Below are 18,403 nucleotides of genomic sequence, written 5' to 3'. Positions count from 1 at the left end.
TGTGTAAACATAATGACTTAATAATAAAAGCTGTGGCAGAAAAGAGACGAGCACTGATAAAGCGTGTTCAGTAAGCTCGTAATGCTAACGTTAGATATAAAATTTGTATGTTATCAGCTATTGCGGACATTCGTGAGATGGCTGGGACGAACGCGCAGAAAGTTTCCTCTTCCACAAATACCCTTAATAAAGCCTGAAACTCGTCGCCAGTCCACCAGTTTTTTTTATTAAATTCCATATTTGCAGACAGACAACTCTTACTGCATGAAGCCACAACACGAACCGCAATAGATTTTTAAAAAAAGGGAGGTTAAAAATAAATAAAATGCTGCGTGGAGTCATCCAACCAAAATGCGGCGTGAACACAACCAATCAGCTTGTGCAGCGCACAAGTCCCACCCCTGAAAGTTCCTGAACTTTGAAAAAGTACTACCTCGTGAGCAGGGACTATCGGAGGGGGAAATATTTACCCAGAACTTCATTTAGACCCTGGTTCCTGCGGTGTAAACACATCGAGTACCAGCCCAAAGTTCCTAGTTCCTGGGGAAAGTTCCTGCGGTGGAAACGCGGCTAAATATGACGTACAGTATTTGTATGCAAAGGATGACTGAGTTGGGTGATTTACTTTGAACCATTTAGTTGGTATGAAGAGTTAAAAACAGCATATTTTTCCATTATTTCTTCACTGTTTGCTGACCAAATCTCAATGTGATATGTGGATGCAATTTGTTTTCATGGGTGGACAAAAAAGGTCCCAAACTAATAAAATGAGTGATTGCAAATGCTGCTCAGAAATTGATTTACACATTTTCTGAATAAAAAGTGCAATCTCACCACCACAAGGCTACAGTTGCATTAAGGTGTTTGGAATTTTTTATTTTATTTATTTTTTATCATGTTGCTGTGCAGTTTCTAGGCTATTTTGGGTTGTTGCTATGGTGCTGCTTGGTGATTACTAAGGATTTAGGGTGGTTGCTTACTGGTCCAAGTCCATGGGGCTCACCTCCAAGTTATTCTGGTCCCTAAATATGGCCCCTTTTCAAAGAAAAATAAATAAATAAATTATAGCAACAGTTCTTCAGAACATGATTCATATCCATTGTTTCACACCAATATTAATAACCACTAACTAAACATATATTGATTTTGGCCAGAGGACTGAAAAAATCTAACAGGACAGTTCAACTATTCTGTCTTTGTACAATTTAACAGCTCAGCTTTCAGCTTGAAAACATTTTATTTAGAACAGTTTTGTGACCTCCTGGGTAGGCAAATGATTGAATGGTGCCACTGGCTTTTGCCTCACAACAGCTGTTTGCCTGAATTGCTGGAAACCAATTGTACACATACTAATGTAGCCAATTTAATTTAAAAGACACTGAAATGCTAATAAGATACTCGCAACAATCTTGTATTGCCTCAACAGCTCTGAAGTAGCCCCCTGGCAGACCCAAATATTGTAATTTGTTTCAGTTGTTACATGTACAACACACGGTTTTTCATGATCATTCTCCAATGGCGAGGCAGTAGGCCTAATTCTTACTCTACTGATGACTAGCGGGTTGATTCAAAAGGTAATATTTCTCCATGATTAATTCCTTTAAGATGCAATCTCTATAAATAACAAATGAAAACAGTAGAATGCCTTATAATGTGCGAAAAATGAAAGGAACCTGATGGTGGGAAGGAATGTGAAGTTGGGGGCGACTTCATCTGAGCTTAATTCATATTTAAAGACTTCCTTTATTACATCTTTAATAGCCTTTTTTGTTGGTATCCCTTAACTTTTGGCTCCCAGCACAGTTTAATTCACCTCCCATTGAGTTGACTGGCTCAGAGCTTTCAACTTCTGACTTTCATCTCCTTTCTTTTGGCCTGAGCTTTTATTGCTCTTCAGCTTTTCCTCAGAGAATTAATGCCACCATATTGGACCACACAAAACTCCAATACAAGTGCATAAAAGTATGAGTTCAGAGAGATTTACTGTTTGGATTTTAATATCATAGCAAAATGAAAAACTACTGCAGATGAACTTTCATTGAAGATATTAGATTGGAAAAAAAAGTTATTAAATCATTCCCTTGTGACAAGGAATAGAAATTAGGCAACTCCTTCTTTAAAATATCAATCAGGTTGATGCCATGAAGATAACTCTCCCAGATTTAATTTCTAAACTAAGGATAATTCTATGCATATGCCATAACATTAAGAGGATTAGGTTCAGAAAATGGATCATGATGCTTGTGGTGACAAGCAGCACTGTACTCTCACTATATGGACAAATCACTGCGGATGAAATGCCCGCATCTGCTCTGTAATTTGAGCAGGTTTCTTTGAAAGGCTATATGACATATTTTATGAATTTATAAGTGCGCTCTATAATTTATTATATTCAATTAAAAAAGGCTTTACCAAAAGTAATGAACAGTTTGAAAATTCTGTTTAAATCATGTAGACTCACATCATCAGTAGGCAAATAGAAGTTTTCTTTTTGAATTTTTACATTTGCCTCATTGGGACACCCAGGTTGAGAGCATATGACCAGACAAATACAGCTTGCTTTGTCTCAGTAACCTTCCTATTATCAGGAATTTTCAATCATCGAATAAATGAATCATATCTGCACGAATAGGTCATAATGCGATTTTGCATCCACACCACTAGGTGTCAGAATACCAAGACAACTACCATAAAAAATGACAGTTCACCTTAAAAAAAAAATTCTTTAAAATGAGAACTATCATGAGAGCTAGTGCATACAGTACTTTAACAGAGCACTGAAATGTATTTATCATTCTTGTTCTCCAATATAGTGGTGATCTAGAAAGTTTAACAATAATATAGTATACCGATTGCAACATCTTTTGACCCATAATGACTGTCAAACTCTACTACAAATCACTCTGTATAGACACACAGACTAAAGTTCAGATAAAACTATGTCAGATAAAACATAATAAACTATACCTGCTAAGGCTACACCACAACTCTGTCTGCTCCTGTTCGGGTTAATGAGTTATCGAAGCCTAATTAATTCGTGGTTAATTTCTAAATTGAAGTCTGTGAGTTTCCATTACAATTAGAAGGACTCTGTTTATGAAGCGTTCCTTCGTCATGCCTCAAAGAGCAGCTAATATCCTACCTCCCATTTCTCTCATCTGAGGAGAAAAAAGGTTAATTTTCCTCTGCCTTCAAGGATTTAAATAATAATTTTACTACACAAGAACCCTAACCCTCCAATTCTATTGACAAAGAGAAATAAAATTAAAACACACAGGCCAGATGAGAAATATGCCTCATATCCCCTTGGCTCTAATTTAACAAGAACTGGGTCAAGCTCATGAGAAATTTAATTTGAACAGATGTCAATTAATACCCATTATGTCTTTACTTTGAAAAGCAGAATCCTTCTCACAATCTCTTAAAGCCTGGCACTTCACTAGAGATTTAGTTAGATCCTCTGTGATTTGTGTCTCATCTTTTGTAAATCAGTTTTTACCTTGTAAGGAATGTGAGTTAATTAGCTTTTTTTTTTTTTTTTTTTTTTTTAGCTCTCTGGAACATTCAGATATTGAGACAGTCAATGACACAGGAATAAAGCTTGACTTGGTATTTTGCTAATAATTTGACCATTTTGCTAAGAATTTGATTATTATTATTGAGCAGAATCCTTGATAGACTACCCCAAAACACATCAATAAGAAAAGGACTTACTTGAGTGTAAACTGCTCCACAGTTGAATTTGGGACCAAAAGCAGGTAGATGTTGAGGATCTCTCCTGGCTTTAATGGCCTCTCTGGTAACCTCAGGAAGAGGTTCGTGTCAAGCTGTTTGTCTACCACCAATTGTTCCTGACTGGGCTGATACAAACTGATGCTCCCAATACGCAGAAGGGGTTGTTGGGATGAGCTCTCCCCTCTGGATGCCCCTCCCCGGCGTGGGTAGCTCTCCCCACACTCATCATTGCTGTCTGGATCATGTAGGGTATAGTAAAGCTCCACTTGAAGGGTCTCCCCACTTAACTCAAGCCCATCTGTTCCTGAAGACTTTCTGCGACCCAATGGTGCTACATTAACATTAAACCACGTGGACGGGAGATCCAGTTGGGCCAAGCATTGAGCCAGATTCCCTTGAAGCCTGCAGGAAGTTTTGATCTCCCGAACATCTCTAAAAGCATGCAGCCTCACACATGGAAGCTTGTCCTGAATCTTGAAGTCATCCCAGTCCCGTCCTGCAATATAGAACAGCACCTGAACCAATGGGTTACTAGCAAACACTCTAGACTGTACAATAAAGGCCCGGACCTTCCAGTTGACCGTCAGCCTTCCAGGAATATCCAAAGGACTTGACGGCTGTAGTAGGTCTTTGGACAATGTCTGGTCTTGGGTGAAAGGCCCAAGTGAGATGTTGATTGCAGGCAGTTCCTTGGTCTGGAAGACCACAAAGCTTTCAGAGCGCTGAAGAGGGTGTCCACGTTGGCTTCCATATGATGTAACTCGGGTCTCCTGGAGAAAGAAGGCCAACTGTGTGTTGGATATCTTAAAATTAGCAGGGAGGTAAACTTCTGGTGGACTGGAGGTGGTACTAGGAACAGGGACGCTGAAGAGGGCATCGGAACTGGTAGGGGAAACTTTACCAGCAACTGCAAAGACAAAACAAGAGGAAATACTGTTAAATATGCACTGATAATATTTGGTGGTAGCCAAGAATCGAAATTGCTAACACACAGTTTCAAACTCAGTAGAGCAGATGTAAGAATTTAGGAACTCTAGAGTTCATGGAATCCTGCTCCTGTTTAACAATGAACCCTTAAGTGGGCACTCAACTTCATACAGCTTTACAGGGGACGACCCTTGAGTTACAGCACTGCAAGTGACTATTGGATGGAAAACAAATAAAAAATGACAAGTGGTGACGTGTTGGCTTGATAAAAAGCGTATTCATTGCATTGAAAGGAATTCAAGATATTTTCTGTATCTGCTGGTGGCAGGGAAATATTCTCCATTTTGCAAGAAAGTGAGCAATGCTTTTCAAATGAATGCTTGTTCTCTCTTTCATGTCTCGAGAGCTCAGTTGGCTCTGACAATAGATGTTGATTAACGGCATGCAAGAGAGAGAGAGGTTTTCAAACAAGCTGTTTCGGATGAGTCAGGTGTGTAGAAATTCAAATAATGAGCAATAAATTCATATAGTGAATACATTGGCTTCAGTGAGAGGATGGATCTTGACAGAAATTCTCACGATTTGGAGTGAGGTGATATATCGAGTAGCCTGCAACAGTTTGTCTGATAACATATTGTACACAGAAGACATCATTGATCTCTATCTCTTGTGCTCCTAAGATTAACTTCCTAATACTAGATGCCCAATCGATTGTTGAGAAACTTCAATACGCTGATCATAATCTGCATGTACTGGAGAGAAATAGAGACACTTGGACTTTGCTAATATTCAAAGCAAAGTTGACCAAATAAAAAAGCTATAGAAAACACTGTTGTAGAGTTACTGCATGACAAGGGAGACACTTATGTCATTTGAGAACTCAATTCATCCTCATGCACTCTATTCAAATATGGAACATGCTCTATAAAATCAGGGGAACGATAAAACTTACTTATCATAATGGCAAGGCGAAGTGAACAGAAAATCCATGGCAAATCCACTTGAACAACAAATTGTCCCATATTCCACAAATGCTTTGCATTTAAACTGGGTACTTCACAACTTGAATCACTTCACAGGTACACAAAAAGAGTATCCATGCAGCTCAAGCCAAACTGTAGAAAAAAATTGATAGCTGCAGATCAAGCTCAGTTCAAGCTTTGAAAACCTGCTCAAAGTCTCCAAACTTTAAAGCACACGAGTAGTATCCTCTCAGTAGTAATCCAACTGTATCCAGAACCTGCTCAAAGATCTGAAAGACACTGATCACTCGTGCCTTTAAAGAGGCTCCGAAGACACCTCCTGCCCTGCAGCATGATCGGAGTGAGTTCCCACTAGCATTCGCTCACTCCATCTATTCTCTGCAGTTCCTGTTTGATTGTGACTCCTCCTAGCAGATCCCGTTCTCCTCTTACAGCTCGAGACAAAGCCTAGACACCGCCCTGTCTCACCACACCTCACCCAAAACTGTAATAAACTCTTTAGCTCTCATTCACAGCCAGTGCAAAAGCACTCCTCCCAGGACACCAGCGTGGCAGACTACAAACTACCCTATTACATTCATCTTCTCCCACAAGACGTGTCGAGGCAGACTCTGAATGTGTCTGTGTGAGGGAGAGTGTATTTGTTAGGGGGGCAGGGTTTGGGGGAGGGATGCATAGCTTGAGCGCCTTCAGGCAAAGAGTGGGGGATTAGTGGGAAGATCATTGACGAATTAGCTCTCCTCCTTTCCTCACCCAACAGCCCCTGGAAGATACATTTGAATGGATATGGGGGATGGGGGTGGAAGGTGGTGGGTGCTCTGCCCTTCCAATCACCCAGAGAGTTCTCGAGAGCTCAAAGAAAGAAATAAACTATAATAAGTGGGATGATGCTCTGTGCCAAGCTATCCTACTTCTACAACAAATAAAATGTCTGCACAAAGAGCAGCAAAATATCATTAAGAAACATATATGACCAATGCATTCCTCAGCTATTGAGTGCCACTTTCTGTGAAGCAAATTACATTGTTGAGACTTCTTTCAAGAGAGGTTCCCTTCTGCTCCATTACATTTCTGACGTTTATTATTGTGCTCATTCAACGGAAAGCCCAAAGATTGGGTTTCACTCACACTCATAGGTTTGAACAACTTTTGGTGTGGCTGCGGGCTGTAGAAACAGATATGAATACCTCTTAAAGGGATGAGCTAATGCCTCTGAAAGCCAATCCATTACAAACACATTAAGCATCAAAGTGCAAGTTTTCCAGACACAGGCAGTCTAATGTATATGGTTTCAATAGCTTCATCGGATTATGTGCTTCCAGTGCCCCCGAGGATACACAGTATGAGAGGTCACAGATTCTAATACATCACGTCCATCATTGCATAGACTCTGCACTGTGTCAAAGAGAAGGCACATATGGGACTACAATGTGACACCAAAAGCCCACACCGATCCCTCCTCCCAACCCCACTAATATACCTCTGGGTGTAGTGGAGTGGCGGCTGCTGTTGCTGAACTCAGTAACAGGATACACATCTGTTGGTCAATGACTGTGGCTCGATACAATCCTGGGGGCTTTCTGTAGCTTTTGAGCTGCAGTCTTATGAGAGATAATGGAATCGTCATGTGTAATACGCCTTTGAAATGTCAAAGTTGCTCTGTTTAATATAACTCGCCAATGCTGTCAATTTTTCTCTGTAATCCCACACTTTTTTTGGACTCGTGGGAAATGCAAGATGCTGGAAGGAAAATAAGAAATTCCCCACAAGCATGTACATTTCCTTTGAAATAATCTGTCCAGTGGGGCAAATGCTTTAGGAAATAATCCATGCAGATTTTTCTTAGAAAAAAATGTGACAACAATAAGCATTAGAAAAGAAATCCCCCACCCACATGCACCGCACACACATTATGAAAGTGTGCATATCGATTGCAATCTTGAGGTTGTCATTTGTTTCGGAGTCTGTTAAAGTTTGAAAAGGCTTTAATGGCATGGTGTATTATTTCCCGGTTTGAATTACTTTAACAAATTGAACAGAGTAGTGTGTTAATTAATGAGCTGTACACATCTCTATAAAGAGACACGAGAAGTGCTAGTGGAATTGTTCCATTTGAATTATTGCATTCGAGTGTACCCAAAGGAAATGCGCAGAGAGGAAGTTGAATGAAGAAGAGGCAGTGAGAATACAAGATGTGACATGTGATCAAAGATTGGGATGAAGCAATTTGAAAGGTAAATCATTATAAAGCAGACAAAGGAGAATGCAACATTCGATTTGCAAAAAACACACATTTAGATAATTCCATGATTGATAAAGTCACATCTGTTAAACCTAGGTAAGATTTCAATTCATAAATAGAAGTAGCATTTTAAGTTGTGGTACAATAGTTAGAAATGCAATAGCAATAACTGTTGATTATTTCCTTTGAAATTGTAATCAATTAATTTAGTTTTCATTTTTAAATAAAACTTATATTAATACACTTATTTTGTTTGGGGCAACAGTACCATATACCATAGACTTTATGTAGTCTACACATACTAAAGAAAGGCATTTATTACTGTTTCATGCATTAGTAAAAACCAAGACATTGAATAAACTTTACGCTGGCCTTCCCAGCAGTATGAAAAACAAAACTGTTCATCAAATTTTGTATAAATTGTTTATAGAAAGTGAGCTACGTGACAGAATGCTCCCATCATGCTATAATCACTGAAGCTGTCACTGCAAACTAAAGTGAAATACAAACCATTTATTTGTCTATCTATATCTATGGATGAGGCTGCTGAAAACTCATTAGGTGTTTATTGTTATTGACAGGTCTATAGAGTAACTTAAACGCCTCTTATTTGCATTCATGCATCTGGAGTTGGTTACAAAACTAAACCGAAGCAAAAATAAATTGTAAATAGAAAATTTTGATGCAGCCTCATTTTAGTAGACCTAAGTGGAATTCTGTAAATGTCAGTTTCACGTTTAGTTATACACAGCAGCCATAATCATAATCTTGATTATTCGATTAAATGTGCAGCTCTTTACAGTTGTACTAAGGGTTTTATCTAAGCATCATCTCACCTTACTGCATCTCATGAGTTCAGCAGCATTCATCATTTAGGCTAAATAAAGAATTCATTAATTCACCCAAAATATATTCAATATGAATTTATAACAATAGGAGCTCTGGAGCGTCCACCAAACCTTTTGATCCAAGGCTATGCTAACGAGCCTGTCAGTCGCTGTAATCCAGAGCCTATAGCGAATGAACTCTGGCTTGAGTTAGCATGACAAGCAACAGTTGCAAATGAAGTGATTTACATAAGAAACAGGCACTCAGGCCGTTAGCATCACGCCAGGCTTTGGCGTATCACAAATAGTGACTACCATTGCATTGCATTCTCTTCATTATTGCTCTATGGTTTATGTTTTCACTGAAAAGAAACATTTCAGAGGAAACGTTTAAAGGGAAATGGGCCTTAAGATATTCAAACTCTAAACCGCTGATCATATTTTGCCATTATTTCAGCATTCAATACCAGGAGGCCTAATGTATTTGCTCCTTTTTGCACCACTTGCCCTTGTCTGTCCTACAAGTGCCTTTTGCTATGAGTGGATGGAAATTGACTTAATAACAGAACACGTGAGATACTGAGCGGGGAGCTGATTGCTAATGCGGTGCCATTGCTTTGCTGCAAAGTAATTTATGGTAGAATTAAATGAAAGGGAATGAGGAGATTTGTCATTAAGAGTTTGACAGGATATAAATCAGAATCCAGTGAATTTGGATGGTGAGGCGCATTGCCACAAATTCAGATTATAAAATATTTAAGTGGCTAATTATAGTAACTAAGCAAAATTATGATTCTATGCATAGTAGAGAAAAAGTAGCCTCGTTTCCAGAAGCTGTGAAAAAGACAGTGTTGGAACGATAATTTCAGCATTTGAACGTGTGGCATGGATAAAAATATCATGTCCAAAGAAAGATAATGTTTGTATTTATTAACTAACTAAATTATTTTATAACCATATTAGACATAAGAACACCGATTCAGATACTGATGCATTATTTAGCATTGCAATGTCATTTGCCTGGCTTGGAACTCAAGAATTAGTGTATGTAATAAGATGTGTCTGACATCTGAAGTGTATTCATACCTGCCCGCAAATACACACACAGAGACGCACACACAAGTAGTTTTGCTCACTGCATTGATTGTACTTTAGAAGACTGTTTAATAAACCTGAAAACAAAAACAATAGGGAAGGGCCCATTCCACTGGGAATACTAATGAGTGTATTGACTGAGAAGGTGTCTGGGTACGTTGATAAATGATTAGAAGAATAAAGCACATTGCTTTCACCTTCATAAACAATACAGTTTGTTGCATCTTCAGTGCACAGACCAGATACTAAATATCTGGGAGGGGTTTGAAACCATTTCAAAAGAGCTTTCAATGGTCTTTATTAACATTAGTTTATTATTGTTTCAAATATGTGGATTCCTCATTTTAAGTCTCTGTAGAATATGCTATAAATTGCTCAAACGTGAATGTACACAAGTTCACAGCCCGCCTGTACGGAATCATTACCCACAGAAAGTTCTCCATAATTTAAACAAAGTTGTACGTATTCACTTATCATTTAACAGATATTATGGCTAATTTGATTGTGCATTCAGCTACTAGTAAGAGTGCAGTATTCTCAGCCCATTCTCACACATTTTTTCCATTTCCATTTGTGTATTTACATTTTGTAGATCTTCCCCCACAAACAGTACTACACTGATTAGGGCGCTTTGGTTAAACAACGTAAAATGAATAAAAAAGCATGCAGTAATCCTAACCTGCTGTCAGTTACCTTACCATATACAGTGAAAAACTAGAGTATATTAGATTTCACAGAACAATTTATGTAATTTTACTGAACAATACATATATATTTTTATGAATATAAAAAGAATGATTTACCACATAATTCACAGCAAAACCCATTATATATTTATTAAGAAAATACGTGCAATTTCACAGTAAAATGTTGTTAAAATAATGTTTGTGTAAGTATGAGTCACCTTTTAAATTATGTTGATTTTATTCCAAAACATGTTTCATATACTTTTGGGTCAGTTGCTTATCAGTATATTTTAAGGTACAAAGCAGATTTTAGTAGTACCAGGTAGGTTTGTATATTAACATTATATCAGTTATATCAATTATATCAGAAAGATATGGGTAGTTAATACGTAACATATCTTTTTTATTTATTTTGATGTACATCTGAGTGTACCAGTTTATAAAAAAAAAAATATATATATATATATATATAAAAATTACATTAGAAACTATATTATATAGGCCTATAACCCCACCCCCCCCACCCCCCCCCCCCAAATAGATTGAATGCCAATCAAGATAATTCAAATGCAGTAGAAAATAAATACGGTGAATATTCCTTTCATGCCGACATGAAAGCTTTAGATGTAATATAGCATGTCACCTTGCAGGGATTTATGCACATTTTACATGAACTTTAATGCCTGAAGCATTGTCATTATGTTTTAATTAGACATGACTGGTACATCACATGGGAAAAGTATGTTGCATAGCTCGTATTCATGAAATCCTTATTACATTTCAGTCAATATAAATAGTGTCTCTCACAATTAAGTTACAACCTGCACGGTAAAAGACCCCGAAATCAGAGGTGGAAAGTAACTAATTACAAATACTTTCGTTACAGTAATTGAGTACATTTTATTTTTCAAATCTTTACTTTTTTGAGCGCTCAAACCGCACGAATCAGCATTGCTAACGTTTCATTATTTTAGTGAATGCAAGTGAGCTATATGCTCATATTCGGATTTTAAATTGTAATTTTGGCAGCTTCTGAAATGGTCATGCCATTGATATTACCAGAGCGCTGAGCAGTTGAAGTAAATAGAAAACTCAGCTCAAAGAAGAACTCAGTTATTGCATGAACGGAGCAAGAAAATAATGTAAGTGGTGTCATGTGCACATTTCAGTTGAATGGTAATAATTGGCCTCTTTAACAATGCAGTTAAACTAAATGTGCGAAGAAAACTTTGTATGAAGCTGAAATAACCTCAACATTAACAACAATGGAATAAGAGCACATGGTTTATCTGTCAATCAGATGCACGTAAAAGTGTAGCTATAGCAACAGTGGACTCCTGGCACATTTTTTGGAAGAAAGAATAAAATGCATGTTAATCTATCCCACTTTATATTTTTTTTACTGGCACCTTTCTATTCACACTGTTTTAATACCTAATTTCTTTGATCAAACCTCTCACTTGCCCTTCTTTGCCTTTGCCTTTCTTAAAAATAAACATTAAAATTATCATACGTGGACTTACTTTTCAAATTTAGTAATAAAACAATAGCTCTTGCATAGCATAGCGTCAAACACGACAATTTATAAGATTAATATCATGTTTTTCTCCCAAATCACAGTCATGTTTGAAATAACTTCTATGGTCCATGTTGCTTTTTAACACAGAGTTAGACAGAAAATACATTATTTTATAAAATTCAATACTGTGATACAGGCTATGTTGATTAGCGATGCATTATAAATATACAGTACATCATTCCTATGAAAATACCTGCGACGGCATGAAGAACACAGATAAATCACAGATTATCATTGCAGTGATGTGTTTATTGTCTTCATGTATCATCAGTCAAAACGTCACTATCTGCATGTTAATAAAGTCCCCATGAATTTTTTTTTACTTTTGGAATGAATATGTTAGTCTTACTGTTATCTATAAGCTATTGTGCTCAAAAACAATGACAAAAATCACATTTTGAAGATATAAGCATTCAAAACGTGCAGTCTCTCACTTCCGCCAACATGGATCAATGATTTTGATGACATCACTCTGCACTTCAGCGTCACACTATAAATAGATGCTGAAGCTGCGACTAAAATCGGTCACTTGTTCACGTATTTACTATTTTCTACATAATGAATGGCACATAGTGCACTATATAGGGGATACGGAACGATTCAGACAGTGTAAATATGCTTTCCATTGGGGCGAATGAAGTCTGGAAGAATGGAAGTCAGAGATCGTATGCGCATACAAGAAAACGTATCGGAAACCTTTTGAATTTTGCAAAGAATGCTGTATTTTAAAGCGATATGGAGGAGATTAGGAGGAGAAACAGTTAGAGATTAGGAGGAAACTGGAGCTTTACTGAGCTCAACGGCTCTGGCCGAGCTGTAATATAAACGAAACGCTATTGGCTATTTTAAAAAAGGGAAAGGAGCTGTTCGATATGTTTCTCCCCGTCTTCCTGTTTCATTGGAAATTACGTCAATGCACTGAATAATGCTGCGCTTTTCAAGTAACTTCAGTGGGCCCTTAAGCTATAGCGATATCTAATGCCTTTGTCCATATAAGGGATTTCCAGATTTATGGCTCTATGAGTCTCACTGGTGGACTTTCTGCGTGAGGGCGCCCTCCGGCTTCCAGTATGAATGAAACAGACATTACATGAGAGTGTTTAGCGCTCCATAATGCTCACATCGCCTCATTTTGGGTAAAAATAGAAAAATAATTCTAAAGTACTTTGTAACTTGGATAGTTTTTCAGAAAACTACTTATTTACTCTTACCTGAGTCTTATTATTTTTCAGTAGAACTTCTACTCAAGTAAATAATTTCTTAAAGGGGTCATATAATGGTACATGCACTTTTACAAGTTGATTGTACTGAAATGTGTGTTGGCAGTGCCTGTACACAATCATAAAATGATAAAAATCCATCCAGTGTTTTTTTTTAATCTTCTTATATGTTTTCCCCTGTCTCAAATCAAGCCGTTCGACCGTGTGACGTCACAAAATCAATGCCCCTCCCACGATTGTTGACTGACAGCAGCGTTTCAACACAGACCCGCCCTCGCTCGTGAGAATATTCCCTTTTTTGAAGGGAATATTCCCCACGATCAACGTCAATGCTTTCATGTTTGCGCAAATCATTTCACACACCAGACTGCTTTACAAACGAGGGTCAGTAACGTTATAAAGCTGGTTTTGCTAAGAAGCTGTTTCTGAAAAAAGGATCAGTACCAACTATTCGTGTTCCTGCTGCACCTCCAGAATAACTGAAGTGAGTGTAACGTTTTATTAACCTTTATATTAATATTTATATTAATCTTTGCAAATCGCTTGCTGCACGCTTCACGATGAATGCGGCTGTTTACACTCAGGGTACATTACGGCATGTTTTCTATGTACGACGTTCTCAATATAATTCATAATCCCACGTTTATAATGAACAACGCGTTATGGTTATTGTGTTACAAACGGTGTACGCACAGAACAGAGGGGCGGGGTGAGCAAAGCTCATTATCATTTAAAGACACATGCACTGAAACGGCGTGCTGAAAACAGAGCTGTTTTTGACCAGGTAAAATTAGTGTTTTCTTACAATACTAATGAGAATTTTTAATTAAAGTATATTACAAGCTTTTAATTTAGATCCTAAAGAATCATATTAGCTTGTACAAAAATGGCATTATATGACCCCTTTAAGTAGCAATACTTTTTTTAGTACTCTTTCTACCTCTGCCTAAAATCTCCTATCAAGTCACAATAAGAAGGTCGAGTTATGGGGGCAGTACTTATGAGCAACAAGTAAAGCTAGAAGTGAAAATCCTGCAATATCTCCAGATGCTCTGTCTGTGAGACCATCGATTGCAGCAGATAAAGACCCACCTACTGTACCTAACACTGCTGTACAAGAACACTTTTCATTGACGTCTGCACCAATAGCAATATTTCAGTTTTCATTCAAGAAATGCTAGTCGTGGTCTTTCATTGGAATGACTCCAATAAGCTGGCAAGGATTTGGAGATGAACACCCTCCCCGTCCCTGAAAAACCGCTTATCGACAATAATAAATACAATAAACCGTAAAACCTTAAGCCTTGAATATTGCTGATGAATTTGAAAAGATTGTGATCTTGGCCTGTCAGCTGTTGCAACCCGCGCGGGGGGAACTGCTCCTTATAAGCTAAGATTGCACTTATTCAAATGTAACTGATTTATGGCAAATGCGAACATTAAAGTTTCATGTAGTATTATAGGTCACAGCTAGATCAGAGCCGGACTAAACAATATAATATTACAGGCACTATTACTGCTTGTGTTATAAAACACAGATCTTTTTACTGCACAGGACCATTTTCATTGTCTTGTCTCAAAGCAAAATAACTACATGCTCTTGTGACAAGTTCATTCAAATCATTACTGATTAGCCACTGGATACGAACACTGGCGAGACATGCTCGAGATGCTCAGGAAATTAATGTGACATGTCTTGTGCATCAACTGCACCACTCAAGCTGTCATCAAACTCTTTCATGCATGACTGTCACTAAAGTGGCGTTATATTTCCGTGTCTGCAGGCAAAATGGAAAAATTGAATTAATATGTAAGAATCATCCTCAGGTAGGTCTAACAGATGTATGTCTATTGCCATTGCAAAGCTCTTTAGGATCACTTTAATAAGCATTGTGGTAATCTTTTCACACGACTAGGAAGGACCTTTGATGACAATTCAAAACAACCAGTGACGCCACTGGCCGAACTAGGAGATGGTTGTCATACTTAGATTATTAAGAATAAATGGCTTTCATTTTGGTTTGTTCTTGACGCAAAGATATTGTATGATTTCAGAAGACTAGAACCAAATGGATTTGGGACTTTTATGATGCTTCTGCATGTTTTTTTTAAAGCTTGAATGTTCCAGTCCAAGGTTCCATTTTTTGTAACCGCGTGGAAAAGCAACCGTTGTGTTCCATAGAGGACAGAACACAGGTTTGGAAAGATTATTATATTAATTATATGTCTTTGGAATAGTCTTCCTCTGAATATCCGATCCTGTGACTCGTTAGTATTTTTTTTAGATGCTGAAAACATAGGTTTTTGAGACACTGATCAGTGTTGTATATTGAGTACTTTTTTGACATGTAAAGCACTTTGGTCAACTTGTGTTGTTTTTAAATGTGCTCAACAAATAAATGTTGATTGATTGATATTATATTGTATTAATTATTATATGACTATGGCTAACTGCTTTGCATGTTAAATTATAATATAATGTGGGTGACATTTACATTGTGAACATGAGAAAGACCAAAGAAAATCCTGTTTTCATGATATGTCCTTAATGATAGGATAGGTAATTAAATGATAGGTAATTAAACCGTATACTTAATTTTGTAGAACACTGTGAAATTACACATTAATATTGTTATTTCTTTTTTAATGATAATGTAATTCAGGTTGCAGGAATATTCCCATAAAATGTCTCTAATGAAGCGTGCTTTATGAGAAGGAGCGCAGTCCATCACGACAGCAGTGCAGTTCATTATGAATGTTCGACAGGTGTTTGCTATTTTTCGACACAGCACAATCAGACGATAGACATCAGTATTGATGGGATATCTATACCCTGGAGCTTAAGCGGTAATGTCAATAGATTGTTACCTGCTGACACTTCCCCAGAGAGAATAGAGCTGTAGATGCAGCCTTGAGTTTGACAGGGACCATCGATATCACAGTGCCTGAGAAGTCATACCTCAGCTTCAATGGCCACACATTTAGACCATTATCACTGACCTCCGTATATGACAGTTTTACTTACTCAGCTAACCAAAACTCACGCAGCACTTTGACAGATTTTGATTCTCCATTGTTTAGACTTAACACTGGTGGAGCGTGACTGTATCTATATACCTTTTTGCTAAACAACCATGATGACTCGCTATTTCCGGTTTACTGTTTCCCGTGCCCGGTCTCATTCAAAATCAGAGCCGGAATTAAACTTGTATAAGCTACAAGTACAGAGCGGACTAGAATCATTATAAATAAGATTCAATATGTGCTGTTGTTGCAAAATTTTTTTTTTTTTTAAATACGATTTTAAAAGCAAGCATTTATAGAAGACCAATAAACTGGTATTTATTTCATCAGTAAAAAAAATAACCAATATGATATATTATTCCTGTGATGCAAAGCTGAATTTTCAGTCTTCAGTGTCACATGATCCTTCAGAAATCATTCTAATATGATGATTTGCTACTCAAGAAACATTTATTATTATCAATGTTCAAAACAGTTGTTCTGCTATATATATTTGTGGATACGGTTTTTTTTTTTTTTTTTTTTTTTTTGGTGGTGGTGGTGTTTTTTTTGGATTAATTTAAAGTTTAAATAAAACAGCATTTATTGTTTTGTTACAATGTAATTCAAGTGTCAAGTATTATTTTTTATTTTTTTAGTGAAAAAAAAAACAAAAAAAAAACTTAATGTCCCCAAACTTTTCAGTGGTGGCATATCCATGAAAATATCCTTTTTTCAAAATACTTTCTTTTGTGTTCAACAGAAGAAAGAAAGGATTGGAATGACATGAGGGTGAGTAAATGATGACATAATTTTCCATTTGGGCTGAACTATCAATATCATATATTAAGTCAGCAGATGTCCACATGCATATTCTGCTTTGTTTCACATTTCTTTGAAGAAAAAAAACATAGGCTTCTACCTTTGTATGGCCAAAACCATTCTTATCACAAACACTATACACATTTTCAAGCCAAGGTTGTAAGTGGTTCTTGGTCAGAATAAGCTGCAATGAGGAAAATACTTTATGCCGGAAGTCAAATGAGTCTACAGCAATTAGCAACCAACATAAAGAGAATCAGCTAGAGTCATGTTCAGGTCAGGTAGGCATTTTAAGGACACGGGAAAGCACTGAAGTCATTTTCAAAGGGAGTTCTTATTAAAGCATTGAAAATGAGGGCATGCTATTAGGTCAGATCATATTCAATCTGTTGCACAATGCTTTCAACTAAGAGTTGTCATGCTTCAGATTGGACCGATAAAAGGAAACAATGCCTAGTCAATGGTTAGCGATGATTTCTTGATCTCTCTTGCGAGAGCTGGCAGATAAAAGGAAACAAGCCATTTCTATTAAATATTCAAGAAACTCTCACAAGCCAAGCGTATGATTTATTGATTGAAAAAGCGGAACAATAGAGAGCAACTTTTTAAAAGCTCCTTGGAGTGAATGCAACTTTTTTTAAAATGTGTAACAAAAAGCTACCAGGACCTCTCTAATAAGGCCTTTTGAACGCTTAGCTCGGTTGTACTGGGTCAACACCATCCACAAGACGCTAATGGACTGCCCTGGGAACTTTCCTCCAAGCCAGCACCAAGGTTAGCCTTCTTTCAAAACAATCCTTCAGGGGAGATATTAAATCCACCTAGAGACTGGAGAAATAGACTGAGCGGGGGGAAAAGCTGAAACAGCAATTTGTTTTTTAAATCAAGCAGAGGCTTGGGAATATGGGACGTTCAGGATCACCATACCGCAAGCGCCTTTACAAAGTGGCCGTTTTATGCTATGTTGGGCTTTGGCTCCTTAATAGGCCTCAGTAGAGAAGTCGTTTTCACTGCAGCTTTGCAGTCCATTGCATTTTGGACTGGATATGCATTTACACAAGCTACAAAGGCCAGTGTCCATGTGTGGTTAAGGCTGTGGTATCCCACCAGCACACACAAGCTTAGTTTGATCTAATTTATGTACAGTAGCCTCCAGCTGTCTTCCAAACCTCTGTCCCCGGTGGCATAAAATGGTGCCTTTATAGTAAAGATACTCAATATTTTTTTAGTCTGTGATTGGGATTTTTTTCTTAATATAATCTAAAATGTTATCTAAAATGTACA

The 18,403-nt window shown here is 37.4% G+C and overlaps 1 protein-coding gene across 2 annotated transcripts in view; it reads right to left on the bottom strand.

Annotated features, from left to right (window-relative positions):
* Positions 1-18,403, bottom strand: part of tmem132e (transmembrane protein 132E) — a 347,651-nt gene that overhangs the window by 89,895 nt on the left and 239,353 nt on the right. The window contains exons 1-2 of one of the 2 annotated variants that reach the window (XM_084113639.1): positions 5,615-6,268; positions 3,715-4,642 (exon numbers count right to left, since the gene is read on the bottom strand). In XM_084113639.1, the coding sequence (XP_083969765.1) occupies positions 3,715-4,642; positions 5,615-5,684 (998 nt within the window). In that variant the 5' untranslated portion in view covers positions 5,685-6,268. Of the gene's footprint in view, positions 1-3,714; positions 4,643-5,614; positions 6,269-18,403 lie in introns of those variants that run through there. The other variant, XM_084113640.1, reaches the window with a different exon arrangement.

The sequence above is a fragment of the Abramis brama genome (genome assembly GCF_963993115.1).
Source record: "Abramis brama genome assembly, chromosome: 5".
Classification (NCBI taxonomy): domain Eukaryota; kingdom Metazoa; phylum Chordata; class Actinopteri; order Cypriniformes; family Leuciscidae; genus Abramis; species Abramis brama.
The sequence above is the reverse complement of the archived record's forward strand: the minus strand, read 5'-3'. Positions and strand labels throughout refer to the sequence as shown.